This window comes from Pelophylax lessonae (genome assembly GCF_965119305.1).
Source record: "Pelophylax lessonae genome assembly, chromosome: 3".
In the NCBI taxonomy this organism is placed as follows: Eukaryota; Metazoa; Chordata; class Amphibia; order Anura; family Ranidae; genus Pelophylax; species Pelophylax lessonae.
The window spans coordinates 34,497,649-34,522,722 of record NC_138770.1 but is presented as its reverse complement, the minus strand read 5'-3'; the positions used below and the strand labels follow the sequence as shown (position 1 = coordinate 34,522,722).

The following is a 25,074-nucleotide window of genomic DNA, read 5'->3' as shown; positions in this document are numbered from 1 at the left end:
ATAAGAGCTGAGGGGAGGAGAAGTAGCAGCACAGTGAGTTTCCCAGCTAATCGCTGTGCATCAGGGGCATGTCAGGACAAGTCTGATCATAGGAGGAGGACATACTGGGGGTTCCCAGTACAGCCAGATAACTAACCATGGTGTGCACCCTGCTTATTGTGGTCAGTTTTTAACCACTTTACCACCGGAGGATTTTCCTGCTAAAAGACCAGGGGGTTTTTTTTGCGATTTTTTACTGCGTGACTTTAACGGACAATTGCGCGGTCGTGCGACGCTGTACCTAAACGAATTTCACGTCCTTTTTTTCCCACAAACAGAGCTTTCTTTTGGTGGTATTTGATCACCTGTGCGATTTTTTGATCACGCGCTATAAACAAAAAAAGAGCGTAATTTTTGCAAAAATAACAATATTTTTCACTTTTTTTATATGAAATTCCCCCCAAAAAAAATGTAAAAATCAAAATTTTTTAACATTTTCGGCCAATTTGTTTTACGCTACCTATGTTTGGTAAAAAAAATTGCAAAAAGCGTATTTTGATTGGTTTGCGCAAAAGTTATCGCGTTTACTAACAAAGGGAAAGATTTTTGTCATTTTTGGTGTTTTTTTTTAACGAGTAATGGCGGCGATCTGCGATTTTTTTGCGGTACTGCGACATTGCGGCGGACAGATCGGACCCTTGACTGACATTTTTGACACTTTTGGGGGTACCAGTGACATTTCTACAGTAATCAGTGCTATATATATGCACTGTTACTGCAAAAATGACACTGGCAGGGAAGGGGTTAACTGTATTGGACAGGGAGGGGTTAAGTGTGTCCTAGGGGTGTGATTCTAACTGTAGTGGGACCTCGCTATTGGTGTAAAAACAAAGATCAACGGTTCTACATAGTAGAACCGTCTGATCTTCATTTTTACACAGGGGAGAATGACAGGCGGCTTGTTTACATAAGCCGCTCTGTCTTTCTCCCGCTGTACCGGCGATCGTAGTGTGACCGGCGGACATCGGGTCCGCCGGTCACACGCCCGCACTCCTCTGTGAACGAGCCGAGGCGGGCGCGCGCTCGCCCGCTATTGGCTCTAGAAGGAGTGACAGGGGAGCGACGTAGACCTACGTCACTCTGCCTGGCCGGGGCTGACTGCCGCAGTAAATATACTGTGAGCAGTCGGCAAGTGGTTAACAGGAAAGCAAGGATACTGGCAGGAACACCAAGGATTTCACACAAAGGAAGCAATACAAAGAGAACAGGATACTTTCTCATACAAGTACATGGCACAGCAGGAACATATCAGGAATATGAAAGGCTGGTGGTAACACACATTTTAAGGTGTGAGCCAGGGCAGGAATAAGAAGAAAAAAAACATATGGAGTACATGCATGCACATTTCCCATGTTTTCTTTTTTTCCTTTTACAATTATGCAATTTCAAAATTATACATGTTGATCTTGGCAGAAACACATCCAGTTTCTAATTTTCTGTTATGGACTGACCACACAATGGGGTTGATTTACTACAACTGGAGAGTGCAAAATCTAGTGCAGCTCTGCACATAAACCAATCAGCTTTCATTTTTGTTTTCAGGGCTTCATTGAACAAGCTGAAGTCACCATGCACATCTGCACCAGATTTTGCAATATCCAGTTTTAGCAAATCAACCCCGCTGCTATTGCTGTACTAAAATCGTAAAGAATGGTGTCAGCCCTGACCAGTTCTCTTTTTGCTGAGCTACAGACTTCATCTTCATAATATACTGTATTGCAGCTGTTTTCTCTGTTTCACAGAGTAGAACTGGGAACATTGCTTAGGCTTCTTGAGACATGACAGCTCCGGATTTTTGGCAGGATCAGTGGGTATTTTTGCACAGATATAACACAATGCTTAAATGTTCATTTAAACTGGACCCCATTCTAAGCCTTTTTAACTTCCCTACCCAGGAAAGAAGTCTATACTTACCTATGCTGAGGGCAGTCTGGTCTGGTCACATGATCTCTCCAGCGGTCAGCTTCAGTGAAGAGGAGAGATTGCTGACAACGACTGCAGAGCCTGCTTACCAGCTTACCATGGGACATCCAATCCATTGTTGGCTGTCCCTCCTTTACACTAAAGCCGGTGCTGGGACCAGATCATGTAACCAGACCGGAGCACCCTCAGAATAAGTAAGTATACAGATCTTTCCTTTCCCAGGGTGGATAGGCTTAGAATAGGGGTGGGAGTAGATTTAAGCTTGGTTAGTATTTGACTGGAATTCCACTTTAAGGCTCCATGTACACGGGACGCTGGAAATGGCCGTTTAGGAGCAGTTGGGCGTTTTTTTCAGAAGCCCCTGAACCCACCTGCATGTTATCTTATCTGTCCATGTACACCAGGTCGTTTACAGTCATTTGCAGGCAGTTGCGTTCAGGGACTTTTTTTAGAACGCAATTATTTGCGTTCGAACGTGTGTTTCCCGGCGTTTCAAACGCATAAACGCGTCTGAACGGACGTTTCAAACGTCCTAAAAATTCCACCATTCAAAGGGACTTTTAACAACGTCCCGTGTACATGGAGCCTCGGTCGCGTTTGTACCCACGTTTAGCGGGCGTTTAGCAGCGTTTGCGGGCGTTTGCGTTTTAGAAGCGTTCCTAGAGGTCAAAAAAATTATTCCCCTTTAAAATGAAAAAACGCGAACGCTAAACGCGGGTCATCGCGTTCGGACGCGTTCAGACGCGTTCGGACGCGTTTGTGTGTTTGAAACGCCGGGAAACACACGTTCGAACGCAAATAAATGCGTTCTAAAAACAGTCCCTGAACGCAACTGCCTGCAAATGACTGTAAACGACCTGGTGTACATGGACAGATAAGATAAAATGTGGATGGGTTCAGGGGCTTCTGAAAAAAAACGCCCAACTGCTCCTAAACGACCATTTACAACGTCCCGTGTACATGGAGCCTAAGAGACGTTCTTTGTTGGGGCATATATACACTGAATTTGCCCATCCCATAAATACTTGTTATCACAGCAGCACTTCTTTGGTAGTCTAAACCTGGGTAAAATATAGGCTACAAATGAATATGGCATTAAAGCAGGGTAAGGACCCCTAACACAGGATATGGACCCCCCCTCTGGGGGATATGCTTTACTATGCCCCAAAACTATCAGGGGCACTGGATGCAGAGCAGGAGGAGGGAGCAGGGACATTTAGTAATGCTGGGCACAGTGAGCAGGGACAGCAGGAGGAAGACAGACCGAGCAGCCCTGTTCAGGCAGATAATGATGTTGACCAATCCCCTCCTGATCTGGAAGCTGATGAGCCTGCACAGCCCACACTGGCCGAAATACCTAAAGTGGTTAATATTTGTACCACCTCAGTTAATAACCTGAAGGATCAATTTGGGGGCTTGCAGGAAGAGGTCTCACTAATGCTCCAAGACATACAAAAGATCTGTGAGAGAACAACTGCTGTGAAGAGTAGGGTGAGTGATATTCAGGATAAGATCCCCTCTCTGGCCCGTGAAGCTCACGCTGCATTACCAGTTAACCAAGAAGATTAACAATCGGGTAGATGATATGGATGGATGGAGATGGATATTCGCATGTCACAGCTTTTGTGGAAGACTGGCTTATTGACCTATTTAGCAAAGAGGCCACATGCTATTCTTTATAGTTGAAAGGACTCATCGCACCCCAGGCCACCCATTCCCTCCTGGAAATCCACCCAGACAGACACTGGCCCACCTCTTGCACTATAGAGACAGGGAAGTAGTGCTGCGTCAGGCCCGGGAGCGAGCCAGTGTACAATACAAGGTGATCCGGATATTGTTCTACCCTCTGTGCGCACTTTTGGCATTCTCACCCTGCTGCTGCTCACCTGTCAGCGCTGCAGCGTAACTTCGGCCTTCCCGCTCACCGCCTCATATGTGATGTGCCCACAAGGTGGAACTCCACCTTGCACATGCTGGAAAGACTGTGCGAGCAGCAGCAGGCCATAGTGGAGTTTCAGCTGCAGCACGCACGCGTGAGTCGCTCTGCGGAACAGCACCACTTCACCACCAATAACTGGGCCTCCATGCGAGACCTGTGTGCCTTGTTGCGCGGTTTTGAGTACTCCACCAACATGGCCAGTGGCAATGACGCCGTTCTCAGCTTAACTATCCCACTTCTATGCCTCCTTGAAAAAACAATTCGGGCGATGATGGAAGAGGATGTGGCACAGGATGAGGAGGAGGAGGAGGATGAAGAGGTAACATTTCCAAGGCTTTCAGGGCAGTCATTCGCAAGTGGCTCAGAGGGTGGGTTCCTGCACACACAAACACCAGGGACACAATTGTCCAGCAGGGGCACAGTTCTGGAGGATGAGGAGGAGGAGGAGATGGAGGAGGAGATGGAACCATGTTCACAGCAGGGTGGCACCCAGGCCAGCTCATGGCCATCACTGGTGCATGGCTGGGGGGATACAGAGGACACAGACGATACACCTCCCACAGAGGACAGCCTTTCGTTGCCTCTGAACAGGCTGGCACACATGAGCGATTACATGCTGCAGTGTCTCCACAACGACCGACGAGTTGCCCACATTCTAACTTGTGCTGATTACTGGGTGGCCACCTGCTGGATCCCCGTTACTAGGACAACGTACCGTCCTTAATTCACTCACTAGAGCGCGATCGCAAGATGCGCAAATACAATCGCATGCTGGTAGACGCAATGCTGCTGGCATTCCCACCTGACAGCGGGGCCACAGTGGAAGCACAAGGCCAAGGCAGAGGAGGAGGAGGAAGAGGTCGCCAACGCAACCAGGGCACCGCCAGCACCTCAGAAGGCAGGGTTAGCATGGCCGAAATGTGGAAAAGCTTTGTCAGCACGCCACAACAAACAGCAGCACCAGCAGCTCATATGGAACGTCTTAGCAGGAGGCAGCATTTCACCAACATGGTGGAGCAGTATGTGTGCACACGCCTACATGTAGTGAATGACGGGTCTGCCCCCTTCAACTTCTGGGTCTCCAAATTGGGCACATGGCCTGAGCTTGCCCTTTACGCCTTGGAGGTGCTGGCGTGCCCTGCAGCCAGTTTATTATCTGAACGTGTATTTAGCACGGCTGGGGGCGTTATCACAGACAAGCGCAGCCGCCTGTCCAGAGACAATGTGGACAAGCTCACGTTCATTAAAATGAATCAGGCATGGATCCCACAGGACTTTTCCGTACCTTGTGCAGAATAGAGATGGATACCGACCTTACCCAGCCATTGTTCTATTTTTGATCTTTCTCACTCTTTTGGGGTGTACCCTCATTTAAAATGACTGAAAAAAGCAGTGTTGGCTACCTCGTCCTCCTCCACCGCCGCTTCCACCTACACCGCCACATCCACCACCACCTCTACCTCCCTCCTACTCCATATGGCCTCGTCCTTCACAGATTTTTCTGTTTTTTTTCGTTTTTTTAATTTATTTCCCTATCCACATTTGTTTGCAGAGCACTCACCATGTTCTTAACTACGTTTTGCTGCCATTTGCAGCACTCTAGCCCTTTCCATTGGTGTTTTAGAGCCATTTTAGTGCCTGAAAGTTCGGATCCCCATTGACTTCAATGGGGTTCGGTGTCCGGGTAAAGTTCGGAAAAAGTCCGGAACACGGACCCGGACTTTTTTTTCAAGTTCGGCCGAACCCGCCGAACACGGACATCCAGGTGTCCGCTGAACTCTACAGACGACATGATGATACTGTTGGGGGACACAGATAGATCTCTGAGGGAAACTATGGCCACAATCATGGAATTTGGGAACTATTCAGGACTCAAAATCAATTGGTTCAAGTCAGCCCTGATGCAGATCGATGAAATAGGTACAAATTAGGGGAACCCAGATAGCCCTATCCCAACTACCTCTTCCTTTAAATATTTAGGGGTACAAGTAAAACCTAATATCATAGACTATAGCCGGCTTAATATATCTCTGTTATTCCAATGATTTAGAGCTCATATTAAAGCATGGAATTCCCTCTGTTTATTTGTTGCTGGGAAGGTAAATTTAATCAAAATGATCCTTATGCCCCAATTACTTTACTTCCTCCATAACTCCCCACTGATGATCCCATTAAAAACATTTAGAATTGTAAACTGAATATTTTGCACTCTAATTTGGAAAAGTCAGACTCCTAGAATAAAACTTGAGCATGTACAGCGTCCTAAGGACAACAGTGAATTGGCCTTACCTAACCCCTGGCTTTATTATATATCGGCCCAATTGCAACACCTTATTGGGACAACGCAAGGGGAAGGTAAGCAAGCTTCATCTACTCGATGTTCGTCACACTATGTGATGCCGCATATGGTAAAATCGGAATCCCTCCCTCTGGCCCTAGAAGCTCAGGCCTTGGCTAAACCATATAAATTATACCCGACATATAACCTCATTCAGAACGTTTGGAATAAAGCTAAATATCTTTAGGGGGTGACAGGATTCGCAGAATATAGCCCTATTTAGTTAAATGAGAACTACCTGGAGTTAACTAAACTACAGCATGGTGCTAAATGGAAAGGATATGGAGTGATATATCTTAGCTAAATCTTTAGAAATGGAATAATGCTACCTTTTGAAGAGTTGAAGGGGAAACTGAATCTACCAGACTCCATGTTCTTTTATTACATGCAGTTGAGACACGCAGTGATAGCACAGGGAAGATCTTCGGAATGGATTATGTCCCCAACGCCTCTGTTTACACTAATCAGAGAAGCAGAAACATCTAAAGAGTTTATATCACAATGCTATGCAATGCTACTACTGAAAAAAACATCCTTTGAAGGTAAGGGAGAAGTGGCAGAGGGACATTGGACAGCTTACAGGAGTAATGGACCAATGGAAGGAAGTTCTACAAACAGTGGCGACAAGCTCATTAAATGTGACGCAGAGACTGACCCAGCTATACATTGTCATGAGGGTATACCTCACACCCCAGAGATTGCATGTTATAGGCTTATTACCAACTTCAATATCCACAAGGTGTAAGCGAGACCATGGAGATCTATACACCTACTATGGAGATGCCCCAAGTTGCATATGTATTGGAAAGGGGTGGAGGACACTCTGAACAGAGTCTACCAAGTTTCCTTACCCATGGATCCCAAGCCTTGCTTACTTAGCATATTGGATGAATTTGATTGGGAGAATTACACTAAAGCAGCTATTGTGAGAACCCTGTTCTTGGCACATAAGCTTATAATGGTGCACTGGAAGTCTGGAAATCCTCCTACATTAAAGGAATGGATTACGGCTGTGGGCAAAATTATAGGGATGGAAAAGCTTATTTACCAAAACAGGGGATGCTCAAGAAAGTATGAATAGTTATGGGCCCAGTGGCTGAAAGTCCCTGGGCTTGCTCCGGCAGATCTAGTTATGGAAAGGCTGTCAGGATTGAATGTTGTTTAATATCCAATTTTGGTGATTCACATATAAAACCGTAATATGTTTGGGGTCATGTTAGTAAACTTAAGGCAAAGATCTCGCATGTACATGCATATTTAATGTGAATTAGTGCTGTTTAAGTTGTTTCTGTCTGTACACTTTTTACGGAACAAACTGCTTGGCTATGTTGTACTGGATTAATGTTAATAAAGCTTTTTCTGAATAAAAAAAAGGTTGAAATGGTGGAGACAGGTCTCCAGATACTGTACATTAAGTTCAGATTTTAAATGTGTTCAGTGTGAGTGGAGAAATCCAACTAGCCAGAATCTATGGTGCACCGGCTAGGTTGTGGCCTGCCAAAGACTTCTCTATGGGAACTAAATAATTTATCCACAGTGTTGTGATGCCAGTTAAGGATGCAGAACATTGACATTGATTTATCATACAAGTAGAGATGAGGGAGGCCCAATCCACTATTCGCTAGGTGAGGGCGCTTCCCCTGCCATAAATAAGTGGTTATAAGTCTACAAAATTGTCTAAGAAAACTCTGGTGGAATCATGCTCTGCTGCTACTATTCTCCTTACTGATAGGCGCAATTCTCCTCCTCCAACTCCCCACTTTGCTAGCGGGGGTGCGGTCATGTGGGAACACTGTTTAACACCCTATGATCATGAAAATACTTGACTAGCTTCTGTCAGAAAATCTTCCAGCTTACTTCCAAAAACACTGGCCTATTGACAAGGCCTAGTCCTGCTCTGGCTCTCCTGAACCTAGGGATTGAAAATTTCCTCAATAATTACTGTGCCATAGTTCCGCATGTTCTACCCTGTGGGACACAGCTGACACTTAACCCACCTGAAGCTATTGCATTAATTAAAATAAATTACCTATATGGAAGTTCACTGGCAGTCTGATTTGCATCACTCTCCACTTTTGAAAAACTATGGAAACCCTGGGTAACTTGGTGTAACCCCTGAACTGTTGAAATGTACTGTTTGCTTTGTGTGCCTTACTGTAATGCAATTTATTCCAATACTTGCTACTGTATTATGACTTGTTTGCACAGTGCTTTTGGTACCTCTGTTGTACATTGTTTGCACTATTATAATAAATAACTCGAGGATTCTCGGCAATATATTCATTTTAATGATTATAATACACCCCAAGCATGCCAGCCCTCCAATTTTTTTTTCCATATTATATAGAAGGGGTTGGTAATTGCTAGAATAAATATCTTTAAGTCCAAAGAGATAAATGTACCCAATTATGACCTTTCCAAACATACAGACCAGTTTTAAAGTACAGGTACACTGTTTAAATATACAGTATTTAGTTAAAATTTGCAATTTGTTCTTCAATTAGCAGAACGGTTTAAAATAACACAGTTTGTATGTATATTTGTAGACTGGAGCAGACATTTGTGGTTTCTTTCAAGATACCACATATGAGTTATGTGCCCGTTGGATGGAGCTTGGTGCATTTTACCCATACTCGCGGAACCACAACGGAAAAGGATGGAAGGTATACTATACTACATTTCTTTCCTATAAATAGAGAGATTGATCACATTTACTATTTCCCAGCTCAGAAATGATGAAGAAAACCCCATCATCTTTCAAACACTGAATATTATCTATGACGGCAGTCACTATGTCAATAATTCAGCATGGGCAATTCAGTGATTTATAAACAATTGTCAGGACCGAATGTTGGATAACAGTAAATGTACAGTACTGTAAAATCATACTGCAAATATTGCTTTTATTTGTAATAATTATTGTAGGATGTGTTAGCTCAATTCTCGTCAGGAGGCAATCACGATGATATACAGCCCTTCAGTTGCCAACCCCCCCTAGATGGTGAATTCCCTCTCGTCCGGCCGGGAGTTATGACGACACATAGCACTCAAACTTAGCGCAGTCACAACTGATTTTATTGCAAGTGTAGCTCTTATTTAAGGCACGTTTAAGCGGGAAAAAACTGCTTTAACTGGTTTACAATTTACTGGTCAATTTGACAATAGAACAGAAACTGTACATGAAAGGCTTTTGTTTCCCTATGCATTTGTGTCAATATGAGGTGTTTCCGTATCTGAATCTGTGTTTTGTCGGAGAGTCGCCCCGTCTGCATTCAGTTGTCATGTGTTAATGTAAGCAATTGTCAATTGTTTATGGGTGGCGTCAGCAATCTCTATGCAAAATGTCTTGTAATCTAAATGCAAAATATCCAACTGTCAAGTGTTCAAATGAATGAATGGAGAGGTGGTTTAACATGTCGTCTAAATGCAAAATACAGCTGGCTGCTGTCCAAGGTGGATGAATGGGTGTCAGTCTAGCTCGTTACTATGTAAATGCAAGGGCCCATATTCCATGATGGAATGGGCATAAGCTGAAATATATATGAAATGTAATAAGGCATGTTAATACAATCTTTCAGGATGTATAGTTGATATTTAGAGTACTTGTTTCAGTGTCTGGGAATGTGGCTGTGCTGGGACATTCATTCTAAGTCTTTATTTGTGACATTTACTGTGACAAACGAAATATGTAAAATTTAACAGAAGACCCTATTTGTGGTAAAAAAAATATATACTGCCATAACATAAATGATTTCAAATTAGCTGGGATAGCCATATGGGCCCATTCGCTAATAATCCGGCCAAAAAATAGTTAGAATCATATTTTCAACAATTAAGTCCAAATGGAAAGATTTTAGATCAAAGCAGATACATTGTTATGGGGCAACACATAAAGTTCATAAGTGAAGTTGAATTCTGTTTTGTTGGTCCAGCTAGGGGGCATTAATGTAGCAATGCAAAATGCCAGATGTCAGCTTACTAGGCCACAGGGGAGGACTGGCAAGGGGGGCAGGGTGGCAATTGCCCCCCGGGCCACTCTGAAAAGTGGTAAAAACTGGTGAAAAGGCCTCACTCAGGGGTGGATTAATGTAGGGGCCAGACACTGTATACAGCTGCAAATCCAAAACCAGGTGGGCATGGATGGTAAGCTGATTCGATGGTTCAATGGGCCACTTGACTAGACTTGCCCCCCAGACCTAAGGCTGCCAGCCCTCCCCTGCTAGGCCAGTTAACAAATATCAGTTTATTAAAAAGGATTTCCAATTAGTTGCTGTGGGTTCACTTGTGCATCTTTCTGTCAAGACCAGGGATCAGTGTATGACACTCAATAGCCAGAAATGGCATGGGTCACCTGATGCAGGTAAAAAGACTTAGAGTCAGTTAGAAATATGGTACAGATGGTATGAGGACTTGATGGGCCGTTGGACTGTATACAAAATGCATGCATGTAAATATGTATGATGAATATATATTCAGGGAATATACCTCGCGCCTAGGAGTGCCTATTATGTAGTGTAGTGGTAAAAATATTAACAAAGCAGCTGCTATAGATAAAAGTGGATAAAATTGGGAAAACCCCCAGCTAATGGGGATAATATAGCGCTTGCTAGTAAAATGCAAAAATCTAAAACCATAGGATAAGATAAAAAGTCCTTGAATGCACAGTATGAAGCAAATAAATAAATCTAAGACCATAAAATTATAATAAATGCCCTTACATGCACAGTAAGACCATAAAATAATATTAAGAGCATATAAAAAACATTGGTGCAAAGTGAAGTCCAAAAAATGTGCAAAAGTGACTGTATAATAAAAGTCCAAGGAGAAATTGTGCCAAGAAAAAAGTGCAAGTGCTTGAGGCTAAATCCTCCAGTGATCCAGGAGATCCAATCACACAGGTGACTTTCAAAGGAGAGGTTAGATGTACACTCACCAGATGTGATGGGTCTCAAATGTCATATGACAATGAGGCCAGTATTGCTTTGTGACCATCCAGGTCAGGGGTAGGGTGACTGCTGGGCTCAGGTCCCTCTAGACCGGGTGCTCCCCAAATATGGATCGGATTCCCAAGGTCCTCCAATGTGGATAGGTAGAGGGAGGAAAGAAGGCTCCAGATGGTGCAATACCGTTAAAAAGTATTGTTTATTAAACAAGGTGTACAAACATGAATAAATTTGCTCTCATAAAGTGCTGGCTGTCCTCCGGTATCTGCCTGTAGCGTGGAGAGCGGTTTGTGTTCCAAGCCCGACTTCCGGATTTACGGCGTGCGTTCCACCTGACGCGCGTTTCGTCAGAGCGTATGACGTCTTCAGACCTCTGACGAAACGCGCGTCAGGTGGAACGCACGCCGTCAATCCGGAAGTCGGGCTTGGAACGCATATAACCTCTCCTTTGAAAGTCACCTGTGTGATTGGATCTCCTGGATCACTGGAGGATTTAGCCTCAAGCACTCGCACTTTTTTCTTGGCACAATTTCTCCTTGGACTTTTATTTTACAGTCACTTTTGCACATTTTTTGGACTTCACTTTGCACCAATGTTTTTTATATGCTCTTAATATTATTTTATGGTCTTACTGTGCATGTAAGGGCATTTATTATAATTTTATGGTCTTAGATTTATTTATTTGCATCATACTGTGCATTCAAGGACTTTTTATCTTATCCTATGGTTTTAGATTTTTGCATTTTACTAGCAAGCGCTATATTATCCCCATTAGCTGGGGGTTTTCCCAAATGTAAATATGTATGTTTTCATTTATGTTGTACTAAATTTTATTTCAGAGACAAGATCCAGTAAGCTTTGATGCAGCCTTTGAAGACTTATCAAGAAATGTCTTGAACATTAGATATACTCTTTTACCTTATTTGTACACATTACTTTTTGATGCTCACACTAAAGGATCCACTGTGGTGAGACCCCTTCTACATGAGTGAGTATCTGTTGCTGACAATGTTAACATTATTGATGAAAAATATGCAAACATTTGTTACCACAATAACAAATTTTGATCCTTATTAGATTCATTGAAGATAAGAACACCTGGGATGTGTATAAACAATTCTTATGGGGACCAGCATTTTTGATCAGCGCTGTGGTTGAACAGGTGGGACCTTTAAGCTTTACGCAGACATTTAAGGGCTAATTGTACATCAATGTAAAGTTGAATTCTATAGTAGACACATCTTTCTAAATACTTGTTTGCAAAGGAGTTTAAATATGACATGTAAAGGTATGGCAGTTGGCATGCATTCTGAATGTGTTTGAAACTGATGAATTTAAAGAGCAGTTTATATAGTTTGCTTTTTTTTTCCTAAAGGCCTAGTTGACACGGATGTATTTAACCACTTAAGCCCCAGCCCTATTTCGGACACTTTTTGTTTACAAGTTAAAACCAGTATTTTTTCCTAGAAAACTACTTAGAACCCCCCAAACATTATGTATATTTTTTTAGCAAAGACTCTGGAGAATAAAATGTCGGTCATTGCAAAACTTTTTGTCAGGCGGTATTTGCGCAGCGGTCTTTAAAACGCCATTTTTTTGGAAAAAAATTAAAAAATCACATTTCACTGCATTTAAAAAATACTAAACAGTAAAGTTAGCCCATTTTTTTTGTATATTGTGAAAGAACATGTCACGCCGAGTAAATAGATACCCAACATGTTACGGTTTAAAATTGCGCCCCCCCCCCCCCGTGGGATGGTGACAAACTACGGTCAATAGAGATCTCAATCTGTGACGCTTTAAATTTATTTAACGGTTACCAGTTTAGAGGTAGAGTGTAGCTCTTTTTTTTTAAATTATTGCCCACGCTCTGGCGATCGCGGCGATACCTCACATGTTGGGTTTGAACAGCGATTTAATTCGCGGCTCGACTTGCGTATACGTTTTTTTTTTGTGCGCGAGCTAACGGTGACGGGGGCGGCAAAATTTTTTTTTTTTCCTATTTATTTTTTATTTTTTTTAAACTTTATTACAGGTTTTTTTAAAAAAAAAAAAAATCTGATCACTTTTATTGCTGTCACAAGCATCCCTTGTGACACCAATATATAGTGACAGGTACTCTTTATGGAGGGATCGAGGGTCTAAAAGACCCTAGACCCCTCCACTACACTTCCCTGTATGCAAAACGCCGAAAACTGCATTTTTGCATACAGCCGTTTTTTAAATTTGCCGCCTTTTGCAGCACAGTAACCCGGAAGTGACGTCATGGACGCCGCCTCCGGGTTACGTCATCGGAGCCCCGATCGATGCCGTTTCCGGCATTCATCGGGACTCCATCCAGCCGGCGGACGTGCCGGCTGGGTGCTCGGGGCTCCTGGTGGGACGGGAGCCCCGGGCAAAGCCACGGAAGGCAGCGGGAGGGGGGGGACGTCGAGCGGCTCCCGAGCCGCATCGGTCGTTACCGACGGAAAGCCGACCGTCGGCTTCAAACCACGGTATCGGGATGATGTCTCTAACTAGAGGCATCATCCCGGTATAAACCCGCAAAGTGTACCGACGTATCGGTACGTTACTATGCGGTAAGTGGTTAAGCTTACACCCATGTCAGGGCTGTGTTTGCCTGAAAGGGATGCGCAGGTGTACTGTGTTCCACGTGCAGACAGTCCTGTTCACCCGCATGGACCCGCACCCACACAGATGTCAAATTGGGAGCAGTGGCTGTGTCCCTGCAATCGCTGCTCACAGTTGACAAGAATAGGACTGCCTGAAAATAAATGCAGGGAACATTAGTGCATCCTGTGTGGGTCCTGTGTGCAAACACGGCCCTTACACAGGTGTACGCTAAGGTACGTCCATGTGAACAAGGCCAAAAAATGAATTCAAACACATATTAAGCACATTTTTAAAGAGGACCCCCACAAAAAATGTCAATAATACTGTATATAATACATTATAAATAAACAAACACGCTTACCTATGTCGTCCAAGCTGCCTTTCCATCTTGTGGCTTTCAGGCTTTCCCTATTCAGGCAATGTCCATTTTCCCCACACTATTTTGAAAATGATGTTGTCCAGTGCATGCGTGGGAAGGAACACATGACATCATGTGCTTCATGTTGTGCATGTGCCATGTGACATAGCGCATTTTCTTTTTCTAAATAGCAAATTACTCGAATGCCTTTACGGTGCATGCATGAGATAAAGAGCATGACATTATGTGCTTCATGGCAAAATCGGTATGCAACCTTTAAAGTGCTTGTGCCAATAGATAATTAATTGAATAAATAAATATATGGTACAAAAGAACTAATTGCATATATATATAAACCTAAAAATTAATAATAATGCAATACAACACCCAGTGAAGTGAATGAACAAATAGAGTATAATATATGAATAAACAATTTTCAGTAATAGTCCAAAATGATAGTCCCTAAATCCAGTGTCCAGCAAGTGGCCAGTGAAAGTTGTTTGGTATACGACAGCCAAAGGGGGTGCTCAGGTGCTGAAAATCAATGGTGCAGTGAAATAGTGATTGGATCCTCTCCCCAAAGTGATTCCACTTACCGGACAGAGTGGACCCTCCAAACCTTATAGCTTAAGGGTCTCACAGGCAGAGTCCGGTAAATAATCCGGGCACTTATTCTTTGGACTTGGGTGATGCCAGTACAGGGTCCCCTTAAGATCTCTCAACGAATGGTACCCATGTAGAAAGGAACAAAAGAATGATGATGAAGTTGTAACTTCCTCCACCCGACGCGTTTCAGAGAGCAAAAACTCTCTTTCATCAGGAGTATGGGAGGTGTCACTTAATTTTAAAAACGCTGTCTGGGCGTGGCCATCTTGGATGTGGGCATCTGAAGCCACTGTGTCCTTCCTGATTCCAGGGAGTGTTCTGGAAGTTCTTCCTTATGCACTACCACTCACCAAATCATTTTTGATTTTATGCACAGCAGCACTTTTGGTAATATCACTTATCACCATAGCGCAGCATTAATCTTTTGCATATCACATTATGTGCTTCATGTCAAACATGTGCAGCATCAGAATACTGCGAGATCTCATGAGATCTTGCAGCTTAGTATGGGATCTCCATTAAGGCATTAGTGACATTATCTTCCCAGGGGGCATCTGTGCAGCCAGGGCTGCATCACTACTGCCTTCTGGGGTGCAAGGAAGTGGAAGCAAAAGAGTTAAGTAAACCAAAATCTGTGTTTTTTTTATTGTTTTTTTGTTTTTGACAGTACTGCATGCTGATATTAAATTTAGTAAGAGTGAATGGCCTGCTCTTGTAATAATGACTGTTCTTAAAGCGGAGTTCCAGCCATTCACTCACCTGTCCAACGGTCCAGCGATGCGGCCGCCCGAAGCCTCGATCCTCTCCCTCGGCGCCGGCATCACTGCTGTGGGCACCCGGCTGTTACAGTTTGCGGCTTCACAGCCGGGTACCCACTGCGCATGCGCGAGTCGCGCTGCGCGCCGTGATTGGCCGGCAATCTTCTGGGACCTCTGACGTGTCCCAGAAGATTGCAGGGAGGGAGGGGGAGAGGAGAACTTCCGTTCAGGGCGCCGCGGCGCTCCGAGCGGAAGTGGGAGCGGGTACCTGTCAAAACTAGGTACCCGCTCCCCCCCCCCAAACAAATGACATGCCAAATGTGGCATGTCAGGGGGTCAGGACTCCCTAAAGCGGAAGTTCCACTTTTGGGTGGAACTCCGCTTTAAGTTAATGTCAGATGAACATTTTTTTTACCCCATTTCTCATTTTGTTATCGTTCACCTTTGTCATGCCTGAAAAATGCATGCTCACTGAAAAAAAAAAAAAAACAGAAAAAGAAAAACAGATTGAATAGAACAGACTGGGGTTGATTTAAAAGAGACGTGCAGGAAAAAAAATGCAAAAAATAAAAAAACATTCGTATTCACCTAAGTGGATACAGCATCGATCTGATGCTGCTACTGTCCCCTACTGCCTCTACACCAAGAACTGAGCAGTCAAAGGCCATTGATCACTCAGTTTTTGTTCTTAAGTGTGCAGAGAGCTGGTGACATTGGAGAGCCAGGCTGAGGATGGGGCAGGAGTGGCTGGCTCAGGATCTCAGTAGCACGCAGAAAGGCAGAGCTAGCTGCCTGTCAGGCATGTGGGGGGATCCGGACATTATTGTTGGGATTTCTGCAGAACCTGGTCCTGCTCTGTAACGTCAGCTGACAGCAGGCTTTAGCCCACTGTCAGCTGAATCTGGATCACAGGAGTGCAGAACTAAGTGCATTCCTGTGACCCACAGGAGAAGTATGGCCAAAAGAGCTGTGGTCATACTTCTCCTTTAAAAAAAAGGGAAGAGTGTGTTCACTTCTAAACAGATTTGCACTTAAAAGACAGAAAAGCATTTTGGAGTATGTCTGGCTTATAAGTGAACATTAACCTTGCAATGAATACCCAAACAATGGAAATTAAAAAAATAAACTTTTGCATGCACATGTTAGATGACAACATTTTTGTGGCTTCTCAAGCTAATCAGATCTACCACACTTATGTTTAAATTTCATTAAGTACATTTTCATAATTAGTTACAGAACACTGTGTAGGGTAGGGGTGTTTACACGTGTGTAAATCAAATAGTGCAGCGCTAGGAACATCAAATTGAATTGTGCATTAAAAAAGAGACTAAAAGTGCAGTATGGTTAGTCACTAAGTCAAACGAGAATATGCATAAAAACATGAGTCCATTGCATCAAAAAATTCATTCAGCATGCAGAGATGGTAAAGAGTCCAATTAGGATGAAAATCCCAAGATGCGGAGAGTAGAGATGGAAAGACACCCGTGTGTTTAGATAAGGTGGCTGCTTACCGCAACTAGTGGGCCTCCAAATTAATGGACGGGCCACTTAAGCATGTGATGTTAACCCTTATAGGATAGACTTTATCCTCTGCTTCTATACACCAAGATTGATTCCATATGTATATACACCTCACTCGGTCACAAATCCAGATATAGCTCCAATATGTGTGGCAATATGTAAGGGATAAAGGAAAACATAGCGTAATCCCGTATGGTAAAGTTGTCAGCTTTATTTAAGGTTCTACTTACATAGCAGTGGACAAGTAATTGCAGGTAGATAAAACAAGCGGCGTCCCGCTACAATGGATACAAAGCCGGCGTTCTGGGGGCATGACAAGCGCGATGTCCGGAACCTCCCAACCGGTTTCGTCAGAGTGACGTCGTCAGGGGCATGGTGTTTACACGTGGCCTGTGGGGCCTCAAACCAGGAAACCTCATTCCCAGGGTGGGCAACTCATTGATCACAATCTGGGCTTGCTGACCAGCCATTCCTCTGACAGCGGAGGGAGCAGGCAGGCGCGGAATGTTTAGGAGCCGCATAAGACAATGTTTCCTCTGCAGTGCTGGCTCCTGTCCCATGCAGAGTAATACCAAGTGCACTCTGCCTTATATCTTTTTTTATCAGCTTAGAGAGCGATGCCAGCAGTAGCTGCAAGAGGAAAAGAAGGTTGGTGCATTAAACAACACATACACTGGCATAATAGCATTTACAATGGGCATATTATCACCAATAAAAGAGTTAACAACTTTTACGCTGTTTTTACACTGATCCGCAGGTGCAGTGCACTGCACCTGTGGCTTTCCTATGGGTTAGCTGCACTGAGCCACAGACTTCTTTTATATCCTGCAGGTTTGGTGCGCTTTCTGAAGGTGCATGAAAACTCCTGAATATTGGTGTTTTGTTGCCCTTTCAGCAAGTGCACCACAACAGAAGAATGGAATAGAGATCATAATAAATGGTAAAAAGCAGCTAACCCTCAAGAAAGACGCAGGTGCACTGCGCTGCACCACGGTGTGGGTAAACTGCAGAGCATTAGTGGGAAAGCAGCCTTTTAGGGGGCTGAGGACAGTATGGGGTTGTTTACATTTGCATTTTGGTGGGCAGTAAAACAACATAGTTCATTGTGGCCCACGACCAGTTACTAAATCACTTAAGTGGCCCTCCCTCTTCAAAAGATTGTGTAAAGCATTATGTATTCAATATATTGCATTATCATTCACAATTCATTTATTTCCACAATGTTAGGGAAGCATAAAGGGCTATGTGCCTAAGTCTGGACTGGTAATCTAGATACTCGAGTATTTGCCAGTAGTAATGGTATGTCTTAAATATTTTATCTATATAACATCACATGAGCAAATTGGCATTATTCAGCATTGCTGTATTTACCCTTATATATTTTTTATGTTAACTCTTAATAATGCCAGCAACTCTGCTGAGAAGTAACATAATTGTTCCATAAGGCCTATTATGGTCTATTCATTAACAGAAATTGGCTAGTGGTGCACTTCGTATTTTAGGGCTGATATAAAGTATATTCCTAGTGTCATCATAGCCAGTGTAACATAGACTATAATTGTAAAATTTGCTTTGTGCACACATTTGACCTGAAGATAACACAAAGCAGGTAGCTGGGTTACCAGGAAAAATGTACTACCTTAAAGGAGAAGTAGGGCCAAATCTCTTTTGGCCCTAATTCTCTTATTGGTCACAGGAGTGCATTCTGCACTCCTGTAACCCGTTCTTCAGCTGACAGTGGGCTCTGGATCGATCCCGACTTTAATGCCTGGATCTACCCAAATACCCGGACTGGCAACTGGCAAAACTATTCAGCCAGCTGCTGAGAGCCTGAGCCAGCTGCTCCTACCCTCTTTACAACTCGACACTCCACTGAGCGATGGAGGGGCAGAGCAACAGCCAGTGATGGACAGTCAGCATTTCTCTTCTCACTGAAGACTGAGAACTGAGTGATCAGTGGTCTTTTAGGCAGCGGCGGGAAGATGTAGCATCAGACCAATACTGCAGGAAGTATAAATGTTTTTTTTTTTTTTTTTCAGCTTCCAAACTTCTCTTTTAAATTGTATTTTTTCTACAAAGGCACATTGCACTGTATTGTAAATATCAAGTCAATACTAGTACCATATTTTTCGCAGTTTAAGACGCACCGGCATATAAGACGCACCCAATTTTAAAGGAGGAAAATCTAGAAAAAAAAGATTCTGAACCAAATACTGCAGTAAAATATTTTATATCAACAGGTGATGGTATAGGCATGGCATAGGCATGGTACAGGCATGGCACAGGTGTGGGTACAGGCATGGCACAGGTGGTGGTTTAGGCATGGCACAGGTGGTGGTTTAGGCATGGCACAGGTGGTGGTTTAAGCATGGCACAGGTGGTGGTTTAGGCATGGCACAGGTGGTGGTTTAGGCATGGCACAGGTGGTGGTTTAAGCATGGCACAGGTGGTGGTTTAGGCATGGCACAGGTGGTGGTTTAGGCTTGGCACAGGTGGTGGTTTAGGCATGGCACAGGTGGTGGTTTAGGCTTGGCACAGGTGGTGGTTTAGGCATGGCACAGGTGGTGGTTTAAGCATGGCACAGGTGGTGGTTTAGGCATGGCACAGGTGGTGGTTTAGGCATGGCACAGGTGGTGGTACAGGCATGGCACAGGTGGGCTCACTTACCTGCTCTCCTGGGCTGCCTGCGCTGCTCCTCTCGTCCTCTTCTTCTGATGGCGGCGGGATTCCTGGAACCGTCCACGGCGCTGCTCCTCTCGTCCTCTTCTGTCTTTGTTCTTTGACGGCGGCTCTCTCGGCGGCTCTCTTGGTCCGGCGGGAAGGAGATCGGGCGGTGACAGTGCGTGACTGATGCACGCACCGGCACCGCCCCCATTGGACGTCAGGACTCAGCACAGGCAGCAGGAAAAATGTGTATTTGCCGTATAAGACGCACCAACTTTTCCCCCCCCTGTTTTGGGGAAGAAAAAGTGCGTCTTATACGGCGAAAAATACGGTAATTATAGAGGATATATTGTCTGAATTTTTTCTATAAAGCACACAATGCAGTATATTTTAAATATCAAGTTACATTTAAAATATTGTAGATGCTTCATTCATTTATGTCTTTGTTCCTAGGGTGCAACAACTGTAAATGCCTATTTTCCAAACACAGTCTGGTATGATTATCACACGGTAAGTGTGTACTTAAGCATAAAATATACAGTACCTGAATTTAAATTCCAAAAAACATGCTTCCATAGTACTGTGGGAAAATAATGGATAATATGAGATTGATCAGGTTGTTTAACCACTTTACCACTAGAGCATTTTGCTGTCTTACGTCTGAGCCACTTTTTGCGATTCGGCACTCTGCGACTTTAACTGACAATTGCGCGGTCGTGCAACGCTATACCCAAACGAAACTTACGTCCTTTTTTTCCCACAAACAGAGCTTTCTTTTGGTGGTATTTGATCACCTGTGTGATTTTTACTTTTTGCGCTATAAACAAAAAAAGAGCATACATTTTGCAAAAATAGCAATATTTTTCACATTTTTTTATATGAAATTCTCCCAAAAAAAATGTAAAAATCAAAATTTTTTAACATTTTTGGCCAATTTGTTTTATGCTACCTATGTTTGGTACAACAAATCGCAAAAAGCGTATTTTGATTGGTTTGCGCAAAAGTTATCGCGTTTACTAACAAAGGGAAAGATTTTTGTCATTTTTGTTGTTTTTTTTAACGCGTAATGGTGGCGATCTGCGATTTTTTTTGCGGTACTGCGACATTGCGGCGGACAGATCGGACCCTTGACTGACATTTTTGACACTTTTGGGGTTACCGGTGACATTTCTACAGTAATCAGTGCTATACATATGCACTGTTACTGTAAAAATACACTGGCAGGGAAGGGGTTAACTTTTTTTGAAAGGGAGGGGCTATGTGTGTCCCTAGGGGCGTGCTTTCTACTGTGATTGGCTGTGGCTTCAGATGTATGAACAGTGATCAACTGTTCTACATAGTAGAACCGTATGATCATCCTTCATACACAGGGGAGAATGACAGGCAGCTTGTTTACACAAGCCGTCTGACTTTCTCCCTCTCCCCCGCCGATCGCAGAGTGACTGGAGGACATCGGGTCCACTGGTCACACGCGCGGGGGGGTCTGTGACTAAGCGGGAGCGGGAGCGCGCCTCCGGCGGTGCGCGCTCGCTCCCTAGACCCTCACAAGCTAGTGATGTAGCCCTACGTCACTTTGCCTGTGAGGGGCTGACTGCCAACGTAGATCGGCGTTAGGCAGTCGGCAAGTGGTTAAAATTACATACAGTGTAATAATTCTTGGTAAAATGTGAATTTTACAGATCATCACTGCAACTCTTCAGTGTGAATGGGCTCTTAGAGTCCGTTCACACTTGTGCAACTTAAAAATTGTGTGATTTCCATTGCAACTTTACCCTGTGGCTTGATGTGACTTTGATGAAATTTTATTGCGACTTTGGATGAGTGCCACTTTGTTTTACGACTTTGGATTTGATCAATGTGATCATTTTGATTTTTGCTCTAAAAAGTCATTAGACATGTGCAGAATGGAAAAATATGTTACGTTTTGTTTGGTTTATTTATTTTCTAACGAATCCCGGGATTAATTTTCAGAACAATTTGATTTTGAAACGGTCGAAAATTGATCGACCCGTTCAAATTCTGTTTGAAGAGTAGCTGGTTGTTAAGGAGCCGGCTGGGAAGCTGGCCACTGCGTCCTTATCAACCAATGACGGGTTTCCCCACTGACAGCTGAATATAAACAAAAGAATGCAAAAAATGAAAACAATGGAAAAAAAAAATTGTGCCCCCCCCCCCATCTATACCAGGCCCTTCGGGTTTGGTATGGATTTTAAGCCCCCCCCCTAAAATCCTTACCAGACCCTTATCCAAGCATGCGGGCTGACAGGGCAGGTAAGGGGGAAGCGAGCAAGCTGATGGTTGTGGTGGTCTGCAGGTGGAGAGCTTATCAAAATCTGGAAACCCTTTTTAACAAGGGTGTCGTCCCTCCCCATGTGAATGAGTATGGGGTACATAGCATCCCTACTCATTCACCGAAAAAGTGTAAAAAAGTATATAAAAACACAACACATGTCCTTTATTAAATAATCAAAATTAATTTCCTCCAGTGTAGATCCATCATCAACTTATGATGCCTTCCACTTCCGCTGACCCGAAAAAAATAAGAATAAAAAAAACGATCTACTGTCATTCTTTGCACAAAACTTTTATTTTTTTGTTTTTTCTTGGTGAGTGAGTAGGGATACCATGTACCCAATATTTATTCACTTGGGGGGGAGGGGGATGGCCAGGATCTGGTGGGCCCCTTGTTAAACTACCAGATTTTGATAAGCTGACAACCACTGGCCAGGGTCGTGGGAAAGAGGCCCCTTGGGGAAGAGGGGAAAAGGTGCTTTAGGGGGGCACATGCAAGCTCGCTCCTCCCCCTTTCCTGACCTGTGTGGCTGCATGCTCAGATAAGGGTAATGTGAGCAAGAAGTGTGCCACTCCAGGTGAGATAATTAAGTGAATTTGACTCCACAAAAGGGTGCTTGCCTCAGCCCGCTTGCCGTAGAATGATATGTATGAAAGGAATGGCTGCACACAAGAAAAGGGTCTGGTATGGATTTTGTAGGGGAACCCACACTGTTTTTTTTTTTACATTTGTCATTGCCGGCATTCTTTTCTTTTCACAAGTCCTCCACAGGTTGCATGTATATCATGCAGGTGCGACTCTTGTGCAATGTTTGAGGGTTTACATCGTCTTTTTTTGCCTTCAAGTCACATGGACGTCAGACCAAAATAGTGCATGAACTACTTTAACCACTTCACCACTAGGCCTATTTCGGACACTTTTTGTTTACAAGTTAAAACCAGTATTTTTTCCTAGAAAACTACTTAGAACCCCCAAACATTACATATATTTTTTTAGCAAAGACTCTGGAGAATAAAATGGCGGTCATTGCAATATTTTTTGTCACGCGGTATTTGCGCAGCGGTCTTTAAAACGCCATTTTTTGGGGAAAAATTACATTTCACTGCATTTAAAAAATACTAAACAGTAAAGTTAGCCCATTTTTTTTGTATATTATGAAAGATGATGTCATGCCGAGTAAATAGATACCCAACATGTTATGGTTTAAAATTGCGCACACCCGTGGGATGGCGACAAACTACGGTCAATAGAGATCTCAATAGGCGACACTTTAAATTTATTTAATGGTTACCAGTTTAGAGTTAGAGTGTAGCTCTTTTTTTAAAACTATTGCTCACGCTCTGGCGATCGCGGCCATACCTCACATGTGTGGTTTGAACAGCGATTTCATTCGCGGCTCGACTTCCGTATACGTTTTTTTTGTGCGCGAGCTAACGGTGACCGGGGCTGCTAAATTTTTTTTTTCCCCATTTATTTTATTTATTTTTTTAACTTTATTACAGTTTTTAAAAAAAAAAAAAAAAAATCTGATCACTTTTATTGCTGTCACAAGCAATGTAAACATCCCTTGTGACAGCAATATGCGGTGACAGGTACACTTTATGGAGGGATCGAGGGTCTAAAAGACCCTAGACCCCTCCACTACACTTCCCTGTATGCAAAACGCCGAAAACTGCGTTTTTGCATACAGCCGTTTTTTAAATTTGCCGCCGTTTTGCAGCACAGTAACCCGGAAGTGACGTCATGGACGCCGCCTCCGGGTTACGTCATCGGAGACCCGATCGATGCCGTTTCCGGCATTCATCGGGACTCCATCCAGCCGGCGGACGCGCCGGCTGGGTGCTCGGGGGTCCCGGTGGGACAGGAGCCCCGGTAAAAGCCCCGGAAGGCGGCGGGAGGAGGGGGGGTGTCCCCTCCCGCCCCCCGGGTAGCGATTGAGCGGATCCCGAGCCGCATCGATCGGTACCGATTGAAAGCCGACCGTCGGCTTTAAACCACGGTACCGGGATGATGCCTCTAGCTAGAGGCATCATCCCGGTATACCCCCGCAAAGTTTAGGACGTCATATGACGTCCACCCAGGGGGAAGTGGTTAAAGATGATGCGACTTTAAATAGCAGAGATGTTTTCTAAATTACTGTTGATTACACAATTTCTTTACTTTTTGGAAACTACCTATAATTCATGAAATAAAATAAAATTTTTTTGTTTTTTTGTTTTTTTTTTATCTAAAGGGTGCTAGAGAAGAAGTTACGTCAAGTAATCAGTGGAAAACACTGCAAGCCCCTCTTCACCACATTAACCTTCATGTGCGTGGTGGATACATTTTACCACAACAGGCTCCTGCATTTAACACGCATCTTAGGTAAATATCTGTTGTGATTAAATCTAGAAAATGAATGAATGTGTCAGGTTTAATGTTCACTTACATAGTGCATAGATACAGTATATAGATTCAGATGTGTTTCGTAAAGGGAATACATAGCTTCAGGTAAAATGTATATAAAGCTATTTTTTTTACATTTTGGATTGAGTGAGAAGGGCTAAAACCCCTGTAAAGTCCTTAACTACCTCAGTACCGGGCACTTAAACCCCCTTCCTTCCCAGACCAATTTTCAGCTTTTAGCGCTGTTGCATTTTGAATGACAATTGCGCGGTCATGCAACACTGTACCTAAACCAAATTTGTGTCATTTTTTCCCCACAAATAGAGATTTCTTTTGGTGGTATTTGATCACCGCCAGGTTTTTTCTTTTTTGGTGCACAAATAAAAAAAGACCGAAAAGTTTGAAAAAAAAAAAAAGTTTTTTTGTTTAGGTTATAAAATTTTGTAAATAGATACGTTTTTTTTTGCACTGATGAGCACTGATGAAGCCGCACTGACAGGCACTGATGAGGAGACACTGATGGGGTGGCACTGATGGGGTGGCACTGATATGCAGCATTGGTGGGCAATGATAGGCAGCGCTGATGGGCACTGATAGGCAGCACTGATGGGCACTGATCGGCGGCACTGATGGGCACTGATAGGCGGCACTGATGGGTGGCACTGATGGGCGGCACTGATCTGGACTGATGGGG

The 25,074-nt window shown here is 43.6% G+C and overlaps 1 protein-coding gene across 1 annotated transcript in view; it reads left to right on the top strand.

Moving 5' to 3' along the window:
* The window catches only part of LOC309550280 (maltase-glucoamylase-like), a gene marked incomplete at its 5' end in the record, with an annotated part of 526,737 nt that overhangs the window by 341,539 nt on the left and 160,124 nt on the right, over window positions 1-25,074 (top strand). The window contains 5 exons of the mRNA XM_082250685.1: window positions 8,786-8,902; window positions 12,022-12,170; window positions 12,260-12,344; window positions 20,156-20,212; window positions 24,229-24,359. Coding sequence (XP_082106811.1) covers window positions 8,786-8,902; window positions 12,022-12,170; window positions 12,260-12,344; window positions 20,156-20,212; window positions 24,229-24,359 — 539 coding nt within the window. The remainder of the gene's footprint in view (window positions 1-8,785; window positions 8,903-12,021; window positions 12,171-12,259; window positions 12,345-20,155; window positions 20,213-24,228; window positions 24,360-25,074) is intronic.